We start from the raw sequence: 14,291 nt of genomic DNA on the forward strand, positions 1-14,291 counted from the left end.
ATAATATACCAAATGTAATAATGGTAATAAGAATAATAAGAATAAAAACATCTGGAGTTTATCTGGAGTGAGCAGTAGAATTTAAAACATATGAAGGTTACCAATATAATTGAGCCCTAACTGAATTTAATAACACATTCCTCAACATCAGACTGACAGGACACCAAACGACAGGTTAGGTTTCATTTCTCTGGCAGACAAACAACAACCAAGCGTTTACATTCTGAGCTGTTTATTGAATCTATGCCACAGAACTCTTCTATGTCCTCTAGTACTAGTAGGGACATGTGGTTTGCACAGCGAGCACTAAACCAGCTTCATTCAAACCAGTACTACCTGCCATTTACGGGCCATTCACTCACAGTGAAGCGTTCAGCTACGTTCAAAAAACATGCAGCTGCCAGTCTTTTACACAGCATCCCTACTGGATCATCCATGTTCAAGATCTCTACAGCATGTGTGCTATGACATCATGTTTCCAAAGGCAACGGGAAGAATGCTACAAAGAAAGAAAGCACAGTGTGGCTGTCCGGCAAAAACCCTGGATCTCCATTTTTGCTGTTTTTCACTTTGACAGCACTGAAATCTGCCAGTTCTTTACAATGTGTCCAAATGTCAAGATGAATGGACCAATAGAAATGCTGCAAAATGACCTGTAATCTTCTTTTAACTTCCATTGAAAGTTAAGATGTTTTTTTCCTAAAAAGTTTGTGTTGTGGAGATATGAGGTTTGTGTGTGACAGCGACGTCAGATTATTATTATTATCATTTTAAAAGAATGCAGCAGAGCTTTAACAGTGGTACAGCTGCATTTACAGCAAGTCTCCTCTAGGTGGCACCATGTCAAAATAAACACTCAGTTTACACTGTGGACTTTCAATCCACTTCAATAATGGAGAGTTTGAAATCATTTAAAACCCTTGTTTGACTTTTTACCCCATAAAACAACAAGTGAACTGGAACAGCTGCTGATTACTCAAACGACCCGCTTCACTGTCTGACAGCACTGTCTGCTGTTTAAATCTAATATTAAAAAAATGATGCTGTATTAGAAATGTAATCAGCTGGTCCATAAACACTGAACTCGCAAAAGAACCATTGAGGAGGATATTACACAAGCCAACACCAAACAGCTTTTTTATGCAAATGAATCTGCTCATAAAGGAGCCCAGTGAACACCATAAAGCATGCTGCTGCTGGTAACTGTAGTACATATGAGTTGAAAATGTTGCCTTTGGACTTGGTGCCAGGTTGCCAAGTTCTCTTGGATGCAACTGGGTGACGGAAAGCATACATCTGCTACCCAGCATGCTTGCTGCTCAGTCTGCACTGCAGCCAATCGCAGCCCTATGTCTTTGATTTAGACAGTGGAAGCTAATCAGTACTAATGCCGGAAAACAGGAGGAACGAAAGAGGGAAATAGGCAGACTGAGGGGGAGGGAAAGGGATCTGCCTTGGAGCGACATAAAAGGGAAGACATGAAAGGATGCCTGCGTCACATTGTAGCGAACAGTTCTGCAGCCACACTGGACTGCACATATAGCCATAATAATAATAATAATAATAATAATAATAATAAGGTACTTCAGCAGTCTGTCTGAACAACCTGACAATTACAGAATCTGCGCCTATCCCTGACACCCACCCATCCACACACACACCCACACACACACCAATGCCACTCCTCTAACTTTGGATGATGTATGATCTAATAAAAGCTTCATCACAACAAGATATTGTCGCTGTCACTCATCTCCACTCATCTCAGACTATACTCTATTCCTTGGTACAGTAGTCCTCAAAAACTGCAACGCTGTGGCTCTGAAACAGAAATAGTGCCTGAAACCATTAATGTAAACATAACAGGGTGGTATCTTTTTTTAAATAGGACTTTAAATATAAACACACATAAGCAGCATTCTCCTGTGAGTGTTATTCCTATAATAGAACTACAGTATACTGTAACACTGTGCTTCTAGCTGCTAGCTTCCAAACCCAACTCAACATATGAAAACAAACCTGGAATCTAGTATTTCATATACATATTATTTATTATTAGTTTGTTCTGGTTGGCAAGTAATCATGAACAAAGTTGAAAAAAAACTGTAGATATCTATATTTAAATACATTTTCAAAAATGATACAATACTCCTTTTTTCCATTTTCTGTTTTGGAGGGTTTGTGGCTGGATATCCTGCTATAAGATCACTCTGGAATGTTTCTGTAGAAATAGAAGTTTATAGTCGTGGGTTTTTGCATAAGTGAAAGTTCACATAAACTGATAAAAAAGCAAAGTTCAAACAGGAGTGAAGGAGAGAAAGGGGCTTAAATGCTAAGTCGATTATAATAATGCTATTCAATTTCTATTATTTCTAGATAAACCCTAAAACTGTTTCCACATGCACGGCACTGTGTAGAAAAACATGCTATGCTCTTCAAACGGGGCAAACTGGCTCCTACACGAACCTCAAACCTGACGTCTCTGCTTTCTCACAGAGCTGAAATAAGTCCTCCTTCTGTTTTTTAACTTAAAAATGACAACACTTAATAAATTGAAAAAAAAGAGAACAAAGCGTTATTTAATGTTTCAACATTAAACCTGTTAAAAATGAAACTGTGGGGAGATTAAAGGGCCCATTTCATAAGAAAAGAAAAGCACTGAAAGGTTTTCAGTCATAAAGCTTATGTGAGGAAACTAACCATGGACACTAAGTCACGCAAAAACCTTGTATCTCCTTTTTTTGCTGTTTTTTTTTTTTTACTTTCTGACATAAGATGAATCTGGCAGTTGTTCATTATTTTGTGTCTGGTGATGAATGGACCAATAGAAATGCTCCGAAATGACTTACACACTGACTTCCATTTAAAAGTTAAAAAGTTTTTTTCCTCCTTGTGTAAAGCTGCTTTTTGAAGATGAAAGGTTTTTGCCTGACAGTGAAGATCTGTCTTTCCCTAAAGAACTACAGCAGGTTAGTTCTGCTTGTTCACATTAAAGTTATGAGGAGTCTCTGCTTTTCAGAAGAGATGTACTACCGAGCAGCCAATCAAAACATATGGCATTTACATATCTTCAGTCTTATAGGTTGGGTAATGAAAACAGGGAAAAGAGGGGTCAGGAAAAGGTCACGTAAAAATAAATTACAACTGTTTTTGTAGTTAAACTCACACAAACATCAGAAGTGACAATGGAGTACAGAGGAAATGTAGAATATGGGCTCTTTAAAAGAAATCCTTTCCAGCACGCCCTTTTATTTGATGAGAAACGGGGAGTGCACCGTACTGCATCCTTTAGAGGAAAGCGTTATTTAATTAAATATGACAGGAAGTGGATTTGAGTCCAAGAGAATGGCGTTTTATGGATTGATTGTGTGACTCTCATTTCAAAGCATTTGTCTTAATGAAGATATCAGAGCATGTGGAGCTGGAAGGTCCCGGTCAGAGCTGGCCAGCCACCAGAGACTTTTTGTCCATTCAGGTATTAAATGACATTTTCAAAAAGCTGCATCGATCTCATGATGTTCTCATCCTGCAGAAGAAAGACAAGCACGAGTGAGACGTTTCAACTTCACACTTGACGCCACAAGAGAGAATAGCTTCATAAAAACAACAGGAAATCTCATTTTAATAAGGCAACCCACAGCTGAGTGCCAGTCGTTAGGGGAAGATTTTTTCCTTGTCCTTGTTCCACTTAATATTTGCGTTTAGCTGTTCGTTTCTAAACCCAACTCAACACTGACATCAAACCTGGAACCAGTTCGAGGCTTATTATTTCCTGCTATTTTGTTCTGGTTTGCAAATAATTAAAAACGGTTGAAAAACGGCATCTCTACATTGGATAATGGGGTGGAATGATTTACAGTTTGATACATGATGCTGGTTCTCAATTTTAATAATCTCACTTTATTTTGTACAAAAAAGCATTAAATCATTTTAATCATTTAAATGGTGTTCAAGCAACATTGGATATAATAATTATTTTTATAACAATTAATACATTTACTAATAATTATTAGGCGTGTATTCATCCTTAACTGCCCTGGTATGTGATAGTCTATTTGCAAAGATTGATGCATATAATACAGATCCAAATTTAACAAGTTCCACCCAGAACCCTTAAGTTGTAAGCCGTTAGCAAGATTAGCTCAAGTAGATTGGTGTATGGCTACAGCGAGTGCAGAGGATACCTCCTGAAGAATATTTGCTGTTTTTACTTTATGAAGGTTTGAGTAATGCACTTTATTTATTTATTTATTTATTACATAATAGATGCTTTAAATCATCCTTTAAATCCACCAGTGCAAGTAAAAGTCCATGAACAAATCATTTAAATAACTGTATTTATTTTATAGACATTTATTTGGCCGCAAAAAGTAACTAAGCAGCTATACTGATAAGTATTATGCTAAATAAATCATTACTTACGTTTTGGCAGCAGTCTATAAATTCATCTATGGTGACCACTCCATCCTTATTTTTGTCCATTTTCTGTCAAAACACAGGGAAAAAAAGAACAATTTCATTGCCATTACCTACCCATGCTGCTCTGTCTGTACTGAGCTCTTTATTAGATCAATTTTTTTTTCACAGAGATGACTGCATAAATCAATTTCTTATTTAAACCTTAATAAATATTATAATACAAATAAAATCTCAATGTGGGAAATATTCAGTTTCTGTAAAATTCAAAAATAGTAACAAGGCCCTTAATCTCTTCTGCTCCAGGGTGCTGTTCTATTGTTCTATTGTACAAAAATACTTAAAATAATTCTAATAACATGTTCAAGAATAACGCAAGTAGGGATTTGGCAAGTCATCCAAACAAGTTTAGCTCCATGACATTCAGTCAGACACAACTAAAGAGGCTCTGATGTCTAAGGGGTGGGGCTGTGATGTGTTGTGGACCTCAGTTGTCATCAGCATTTTCTAATTTAATTCTGGCCAGCTGTGGTCCAACAGGTTCAAAAATCTCTCAGTCAAAGTGACCAACACTGGTCTTTATTAGACAGAATGTCTATGCAGGGGCACAAACACAAGCATACAAGCATTAACACGTTACCAAAAAACTCCAACAGCCCTTTTACTTTAACATACATGCACACAGCAGTGTGTTCAAAGGATGCCTAACAAATACCTGGAAAAATATCTCCACGTGTTGTCTTGGAGTTTCCTCTTTGAGAATAGGATATGTGCATTTTCCCATCATGTCATAGATGGCCTTCATGATGTCTAACATTTCCTGTGTGACAGAAATCACAACATGTTTAAAACAAAACACTCTTCACAAAACATTTTTTCCAGCTTCAGAACGTAGAGTACCTCTTTCGTTATATATCCGTCCTTGTTGATATCATACAGGTTAAAGGCCCAGTTGAGTTTCTCCTGGACGGTGCCTCGGAGGAGAATGGATAGGCCCATTACAAAATCCTGCAATTCAATCAAGCATAAGAATATCAGAATGATTCAAGCCTCTCTTTAGTTACAGAACTAAAAGGGCACACAATTCGCCAGGCAATGCTTTACACAAGCTCAAAAAAAAAAAAAACTACAAGGACTGTGCATCCTACACAGACTTGTAAAAGAACCCACATGCCTGAGGACATTCATAAAAACGGTCATAATTACAGTACAAATCCAACTTTCATTTATTAAAAATGATAATGATGACGTTCTTTTATTCTTTAATTGCCAACATGCTGTAGGCCATTCACTGCGATTTAATAAATAAAATTGCTGCATGGAGAACAGAGACGCATCCTGCAGCCCCATGGTCTGAGTGTAAGCTTTTATGTGGTGCCGTAACATGTTTTATAGTGTGCCTTAATAAGAGAATGAAAATACACCCAATAAGTGTGTAGCAGAAATATGAAGTTGGGCAGGTGGTCTCAGAGGAGGTTTTGAAAAACTGCAGCATGGTGAGGTTGGATTCTCTAACGACACAGCATGTGCTAGCTTTTTTTTTTTACTAGTGTTACTTACTTCAAAACTCACTGAGCCATTGTGGTCTGTGTCGAATGCATTGAAGAGAAAGTGTGCATATGTGGACGCATCTGAAACAGTAACCAAAACCAGTTTAGTATTTTCAGCAGTACAGTGTATACTCTCTTCAATTATTTATGTACATTTATGTAACATTATGTGTAGGTGAAATTCAGTTGAGGATGCAACATTTAATTTTAATGCAATTTAATGCAATTTTAAATTTGTTGATTTTCTGATTGTAAATAAGTAAATAATTGTAAATAAATTCTCTACACGAAACAAACTTACATATAAACATTTTTTGCACATTTAGACACAATTCCTATTTAGTTTCTGAATTAAACAAGCTGGAGAACATATACGTGGCATTACTTTTTCACACAACATTTAATATTATAGAACATTAAACCAACACTGACCTTGAACGTACATACATTTAATTTTCTTTCTGCATTTTTGTCATTGTTAACATTTACAGCACCGTTCTATTTGGTGTCATTTAAAAGAAGAAAGCAGATAAAACACGCTAGTTCAGATTTAAAAGACATTTAGTGTACAGTAGCAGTATTTCATGGGTTTTCAGTAGAAGTGTTTTTTTATATACAGGGAAAGGCCTGCAGTCCAATTCAATATTTTTAGCTTTGTTGTGTATCCAGTACAATTTCCAGTAAGCAGTGGCATGTGTTTTTGCTATTCATCAAACAGAATAATTATTCACTGGAGTTCATCAACAGTGAGGTAATGTCTTTGAGGCTATTAGGATAGTCCTAAAACCAATCATCAGAAACAGATGGAGTTTTTTTGTCAGAATTCTATTTATATAGTTTTAAAGAGTGAAACAAGAGTCAAATCCTAAAAGGTTTAGTCATATGAGAAGCTGCAGAGAGCTGGAAATCCCAGACGTACTTTAGCTTGTTGCTCTGACTAGCTGTCACACAAATTAAAGCTTCCTAATAGAAAAGAGCAAACTACAGCAGCAGCAACAGTATCCTCCTTTTATTAGACTAATTTTCCCATCCCTGTCAGTACTGATATTTTTTATCTTCTTTTAAATGACACTCCACGGAAGCTTACGCAGTACTGTAAACCAGACAGAAACCACTTTTCCAGAAAGAAAGCATATTATTTATTTATTTTGTTTATTTGTTTGTTTTCTTTATTAAATGTTCTTTCAAAATCATTTGAAGTGTCCAGCAAAAGACATTCCTTGCAATTAAGTGTTTTTTGGGGGTTTATCTATTAATTCTGCTAACTATAAACCAGGAGCTGGGTTCACAAAAGCTTCCCCGCGAAACAAAACATATGAAGAAACTTCAGATAAACACAAAGTAAATCGTAAAGTATTTTCAAAAAAAGTTCTCAAACATTCTCTTAGGCGTATTTTTCTTAAGACACTCTTTGTTATTTTCTTATGTGGCCATTTTTCAGTCATGAGACACTTAAAAGGTTCCTGTTTTCAGTTACATCCATACACAATGTCGAAGGACAAACAGAACCAGACTAAGTGTTTTTTTAAACATAAAAAAGAAATTCTGTAAAACAAGAACTAGAAGCGACCACAGATGAAACAGGAAAGAAGTCCTCTTTGTAAAATATAAAAACGGTGGTGTCATTGGAAAGACGTTTTTTCCCCTTTTGTATACAACTAAGAGTACCGTCAGGTTTTCTTTCTAAATAATTGTTTTTTTTACGACAATGTACAACGTAACAATGTATCTTATTTCTTACCTTAAGTATAAGGTTAAGCAAAAAGCACATTTAAGAACACCTTTGTGAATCTAGTCCCAGTACTGTTGTGATTCCAATACTGGTAAAGATGATATATTTCACAGCCCTTCTGCTTTATTGCTTCAATGTTGCTACCCTGTAATGCACTGCTGTGGTGACACTTCTTTGAATTGAAAGGAACAGTACAGCAACTCCAGCAAATGTGACTGTACATGTGGGGGAAATGATGGGCAATATTCACAGATGTACTAACCTCCTTGTGGGAAGAACTGAGAGTAAATGTCCTTAAATGTGTCTTCATTGACCACACCACTTGGACATTCCTGTAAGAAAGGAAACCATTACTTTAATGTGTGCTATTCTATTCAAAAGCAGGTTTCTTTGAAAAGCCATGTTCCAGGCAGGCCCATTTTGAATGTGAATTACAATACTGAACTGTGTCCACTATACAATTTGTACAAAGCTTTACTGTAATATTTGTAATACTCTTTCAAAACAGCCAAAATGGGCCTCACTTAGGGAAAGTGAAGTAATAAGCACAAATCAGTTTCATACACAAGGATAGTATGCTATAAACTGCATGTGTGCAGTGATGGTAGCTCATTTCACAGAGCTGCTCCCACAAGGCCTGAGGAAGCCATTGTTGTCTAGAAGCTTTATTCATGTTTCTCGCTGTTGTGAGAGATGATTAGTCTTCATTGAATCATTATAGCTGATTCAGCGGCTATAATGAATGGTAAGGCTCACCCCTGATTTATAGCAAGAGCGCTCAAATGGAATTTACCCAAGTGCTTAACAGATAAGGCAGGCTCAGTGGAGCATCGTTAATACAAAGGAAGAGGAAATACCAGCAAAGCACTAAGAGAGAGCTATGGTTCAAAAGAAATCCATCTACTCTTGACTTTCAGAAGCCCTTAAAGGTTATATTTGTACTGCTTTTTGTACTGATGTGTTAATGCTACAAAGTGAAAGTGTCAGCTGGTGCTTGAAAAAATAAAATGTTATTATAATAGTCTGTAAGGGCATTTTAATATGCTGGAGCAGTAGACGGCAGTAGCTAGAGGCCAGAACTGTCCTTCTATCAATTCACTTTCCATTTAATTTTTTTGACTTTTTTTATGTTTTGACACTTTGGGCAGGCTAATTGTATTTGACAAAGTAATTGTTTATAGTTTTGTTTCATGAGATCATAGAATTCATTCATCATCATATTTTGCTGCTGCTTATTTCTTCATTGATATCGGATTGTATCATTCTTATACAATTATAGCACTTGGCAGACGCTATATATAACAGGGCTTCACAATTAAAAAAACTGACATTGCGATATTTTGCTGCTTTGCGATATATAATGCGATATTTAAAAATGCAGGAAGTTTCACCAGATTTCTCTAGTCAGCGATCATTCTGTGTATTAAGGATAATCTGCCTCTGGTAGATGTCATGAAAAATGAGAACACTGGGAATTGTCCTTTTGTATCAAAGAAATTGTAGCATGACATGCATGGTTTAATTTGCCATACATGACCTTGCATGTGCTGTGATATGACTATTGTGCATGCGCAAAATGCCATGACAATGCTGAAACAAAATATATTGTGCAGCCCTACATATAAAGCTATGGTAGGTCCAATGTAGCCTTAGGAGTCTTGCCCGAGGATTGCCATTGGTATAGTGTGGTGCACTTGCCAAGGTGGGGAATTTAATCCCAGGATGCCTTGTGAAATGTAACTGTGTTACCAACTATATTTTATCAATAAGAAACAAAGTAGCAGCATTTTTTAAACTAGTAAAGAAATGTTGCTCAATAAATATAAATTATATTCATATATAATATGAATTCATATTTTGCATTGAGCATAGACATACACTTGCATAACTGATTTATTACTTTTTAATAAAGGCTAAGCATCACCCCAAGATGACCATTTTTTCAAATGTTAGCTTGAAATGGGATGGGGAAAAACAAAGTGCAAAAATACTACTATGGGAGAGGTTTACACAAACTCAGCAGTCAAGAGAGCATAAAATCTCTCAGTTCGATTATATGCTCATTAGGAACTTTATTAGAAACACCACACTAATTCTGGGTAGGGCCTTCCCCTGGTCTCAAAGTAGCAAGATGTTGGAAATATTGCTGTGAGGTTCTGGACCATAGTGACATGACTTTCATACAATTCCTGCAGATTCTTCAGAAGCAATTTCCTGCTCTGAGTATCCCGTTCCATCCCAAAAGGGTTCTATTGGAATCAGATCCGGTGACTAGGAAGGCCCTGGAATAAGTTATTGTCATGCTCATGAAACCAGACCTATGCTGTGTGACATGGTGTATTATCATGCAGGAAGTAGATTTTAAAACAGGGGTTGGCAACGGTGGCTGGAGTCCAGCACAGTTTGCTGATTTCCCTGCTCTAACAGACCTGCTAAACCTGGCAATTAACAGCTGAGTTGAATTAGGTGTGCTTGAGCAGGAAAAGCAAAAAACTGCCCACCCCTGCTTTAGAAGATGGGTAAACGGTGGTCATGAAGGGATAAACACTGTATGCAACAATAATGAAATATGCTCTGGCATATGCTCAAGCAATGATTGATTGGTTATAATGGCCCACAGTGTGCCAAGAAAACATTCCCCACACCATTTACATTTATGGCATTTAGCTGACACTCTTATCCAGAGCGACTTACAAGGTTCCTTGTATTACAGAGGTGGGCCAATGTAGTGTTAGGAGTCTTGCCCAAGGACTCTTATTGGTGTAGTGCAGCATAGTCACTCAGACCGGGAATTGAACCCTGGTCTCCCACATGGTGTTGTAACTCTGTGGCAGGTATTGGTGTTATCTGTTGCACCACAACAACCACACACCAGCCTGGACTGTTGACACAAGAAAGATCGGGTTCATGGATTCATACTGTACTGTTTTCAGTCTTCATCTGTCCAGTTCTGGTGAGTCTGTGCCTACTGCAGCCTCAGCTTTCCATTCTTGGCTGCTGTCATATGTTTTGATTGATAGACAACTGTATGCATAGATGTCCCTAAGCACAAACTCTTTATTGATTTCTGCTATTCAATAAAGACTAGACATCATCCCAGGCTGACCATTTTTTAAGAACCCATTAGCTTGAAATCGGATGGGGGTGGCAAACAAAGAAACAAAAAAATAACAATACTACTCAGGAAGTGGTATATAAGTAAATAAAGCCCTGAAGCAGAAGTACCACAGTAAAATGTCTAAAAACTCTCTAAATCCAACACTTTTGAGCAGCGTTGGCTTTTATTGCTACTTTATACTGATGCTCCCTCCACATGCCAGCAAAGAGCAAATCTAATCAAAGAACATTATGCTCATACTTTTTAAAATGAGTCTGTTTTATGAACACAGCAATGATCTCAAAAGAAGTCTAATTACTCACCAGGGACAGACTTTGCACATGCATTAGTGTGTCCATTATCAGGCTAAAGCGCTAGGAGCAGTAAGTAGCTCCAATTCATTATCCACTACAGAGCGGTTGGAAGCCTTCGAAGGAGTAGAGCACAATGGCTTCACAGATAAGAGAATATTTTAAAGGCCTGATATTGTGCAAAGTCCACCTGGGTCCCATTCATTGGGTTTGTGCAAGAGTACAGTGTGGAGCTCTGGAGTGTGGAATGGCACAAAGTAGAATTATTATGGAGTAGCTCCTGGTTTTAGGGCAAGGTAAACAACCCAATTACAGCATTCCCTCTGGTTGTGTGCTGAATTGCTGGAGAAAGACCAAAGAAAGGAGAGAAGCAGTGGAAAAACCGTGAAGGCTTTATAGACTTTGGGCCTATTTAGCCCTCAGTACCAACAACCTACTGTTACTAGAAAGAAAGAAAATACCAATGCCTTTACGATTTGTTGGTGTCAGCTCTTAAAGATCAGTTATAAACATGCCTTCTTCAAAATGTTGGAGGCACAAGGCTGGAAAAGAAGATACAGCATCTGTCAGCTTATCTCAGAACACAATCCAACTCTCTCTCAGTTTTTTCTCAAAGGTAGTTTAATACTGTCCTTGAAATTGTATTTGAATGTGAAAGAAACTGTTTAGCTGACTATCAGTCAAATACAGCAAAATACATTTCTGATTATGTATGATTACCAGAGGAATGTATGAAAGTAACAGAACTAACTAAAGCACTAAACTAAAGCTTATGATAATAACATCTGAAATGTAGACTACTATATAGACATTAGTGAATTTATAGGGCTGGTTTCCCTGTCAAGGATTTGGTCTAGTCCTGGACTACACCACATTCTGAATAAAGATTCTCCATTAAAAAGAAAAATGCAGCCCAGGACAAGGGTTAATCCCCATCTGGAAAACAAGCCCATACAGTTTGGGATGAGGTTGACATCTGTGAAGCTCTTCTTATACATATTTTTAAAGACTTATTTTCTAATGAGACACTCAAACTGACAATAATGCAAAATGAGCTGAACTAAAGGATACTCCAGCATTTTTTCACTTTAATCTCTGAATGCCCAAAGCATCTATCTATTGCCATCACTTATACTCATGTTTTGAATAAAAGGCTGAAAATATCATCTGTGGTAATGAACAGATGCAGAAGATAAAACCTTAAGTTAAAAAGATATTAAGTTGAAAAACACTGAAGAATTAGAAATAAGGGTATACTAATTTCCCATTTTTTGTGATGTAACACAGAAGCAATACAACGGTAATGTTACAACAGTAATTTTCCCTTCAGTGAATGATGACCTGAATTCCATGGAAATACCATGGTGAAACCCTCTTTTGGGGAGGTAATATAGATGTTTATGTGATTAATGAACACTTATAGAGAATTAATCCACTGCTTCTGCATTTACTCTTCCAAGTTTGAGGCTCAAGCAGGCAGCATGACTGCTTGAACTCAGAATGAACTTCATCTTCCATTGTCCCTTTGTGTATTATATTCCAGTTCAAGGGTGAGTTTAATATCATCAAGGTGCTCTGCTGAACTCGGTCTTAAAATAACCAGGTCAAGAAGTGCTTGTTCAAAGTTCTGGACAATTGCCTGAGTGTCTAGCTTAATGCTTCTGCACTCTCACGATTTACAGAGCAACAGAAGTAGGTGGAGGGGTGTGTTTGAGTGTGTATATATGTGTGTTTGTGTCTGTGTGTGTGTATTGGTTGTGCTGATACTAGAGAACACATTCAGTTCATCTGTGTTTCCACTTGGGATATGAAGTTCGACAGTAAGCAGGCCATGGAGGCCCAACTTTTCCTGCCCTTTGTTCTAAATCAGACATTTACCCAAGAACCATATTTATCCCTGGACAATACAGCTTCATTCTAAAAAGAGCTAGACACTAACTCCACACACTAGATCATTTCCTCTAAGAAACACAAGACTGGGTGGCAGGGGTGGCAGCTACCCACTCAATTGGGTTTGCCATCCAAATGGCTATTGTAGCCCCTAGAAATTAAATGCAAAATGTCATTCGGTACCATCTGATTATACTGCATGAACCCATAAAATAGGCAAGGAAAGGTGTGGAATAAATGTTTTATTCATGCTGTGTCATGCAAATATCCCAGTGGCAAAGAATTTTGATATGCTACTCCCCAAGTGCCACGCACATACACAAAGCACTGCCTTAAGCATGAACCTTCTCCACTGTTTAAGTTAATCTCAAAACAAGACTGTAATGACCCTCTATGTTAGACAAAGAATGACCGTGCATATTTGCCATGTATATTATTATTATTATTATTATTATTATTATTATTATTATGCATATTATTCCATGTAGTTAAAGAGTAGAGTGAGTTGAGTGAAAAATTGAAACACTGACCCTACTTCATTATTACTTAATTTCCTCAAGGGTTAGGGGTTAAGGGCTAGGGTCAAAAGGATTCAGTGACAAAACCACTGTAATGGAATCTAGTTAAAATCTGTAATGCTAAAGTTATGGAAAACGAGCTGTACCACATTATAAATGTCCACCGTACTGTGGGTTCTTTTCATACAGCATGTATTTCATATAGCACCAGCGGGGTTGATTGTTGTTTTTATAAGCTTGTTTTCTTAGTGTTTAAGGGGTTAGACAGAACTCAATGAGATGCTAAAATGAGGATATGCAAGATTTTTTGTACAACAGACTCCTGATAATTCTATAAGGTAATGCATGTCATATGTAAATTATGTGTTTAATCACTGCCATGGAAGATTGCATGTTGCACCTTCCAATCTAACACAAAGGCACCAAAAGTGCAAGACTTCTCGAGAGGACATTAAAAGAAAGCATGATTAGTTTACTACACATTTCCATGTCGACAGTCGATGTCCAACAGAATAACAGCAAGTCAGCAGAAAAAACAGAATGATGAAATCCTATTCCTGCAGGAACATCCCAATTACACTGCCAATGACATGACCTGGATAAGAAACTTCATCAGCATAGTGAAGCTACAGAAATAAAGGCAGCGTCACAGGACCAATGAAGAGGAGCTGAAATGTGTGATATGATTTAGGCCTTACTTACAAGGGGCCAGTTTTCTACACACAAACTGGATTTAACTACATCATCATCAATAGAGATTCTGACAGAAAACAAGAA

General features: G+C 37.3%; 1 protein-coding gene across 5 annotated transcripts in view; it reads right to left on the reverse strand.

The window, feature by feature from the left end:
* Positions 1–215: 215 nt before the first annotated feature.
* The window catches only part of kcnip4a (potassium voltage-gated channel interacting protein 4a), a 130,937-nt gene continuing 116,861 nt past the window's right edge, over positions 216–14,291 (reverse strand). For 4 of the 5 annotated variants that reach the window (XM_072687781.1, XM_072687783.1, XM_072687779.1 and 1 more), the window contains exons 3-8: positions 7,961–8,030; positions 5,977–6,047; positions 5,317–5,424; positions 5,132–5,236; positions 4,423–4,485; positions 216–3,526 (exon numbers count right to left, since the gene is read on the reverse strand). In XM_072687781.1, the coding sequence (XP_072543882.1) occupies positions 3,479–3,526; positions 4,423–4,485; positions 5,132–5,236; positions 5,317–5,424; positions 5,977–6,047; positions 7,961–8,030 (465 nt within the window). In that variant the 3' untranslated portion in view covers positions 216–3,478. The remainder of the gene's footprint in view (positions 3,527–4,422; positions 4,486–5,131; positions 5,237–5,316; positions 5,425–5,976; positions 6,048–7,960; positions 8,031–14,291) is intronic. The other variant, XM_072687780.1, reaches the window with a different exon arrangement.

The sequence above is a fragment of the Salminus brasiliensis genome, chromosome 9 (assembly GCF_030463535.1).
Source record: "Salminus brasiliensis chromosome 9, fSalBra1.hap2, whole genome shotgun sequence".
NCBI classification, from domain to species: Eukaryota; Metazoa; Chordata; class Actinopteri; order Characiformes; family Bryconidae; genus Salminus; species Salminus brasiliensis.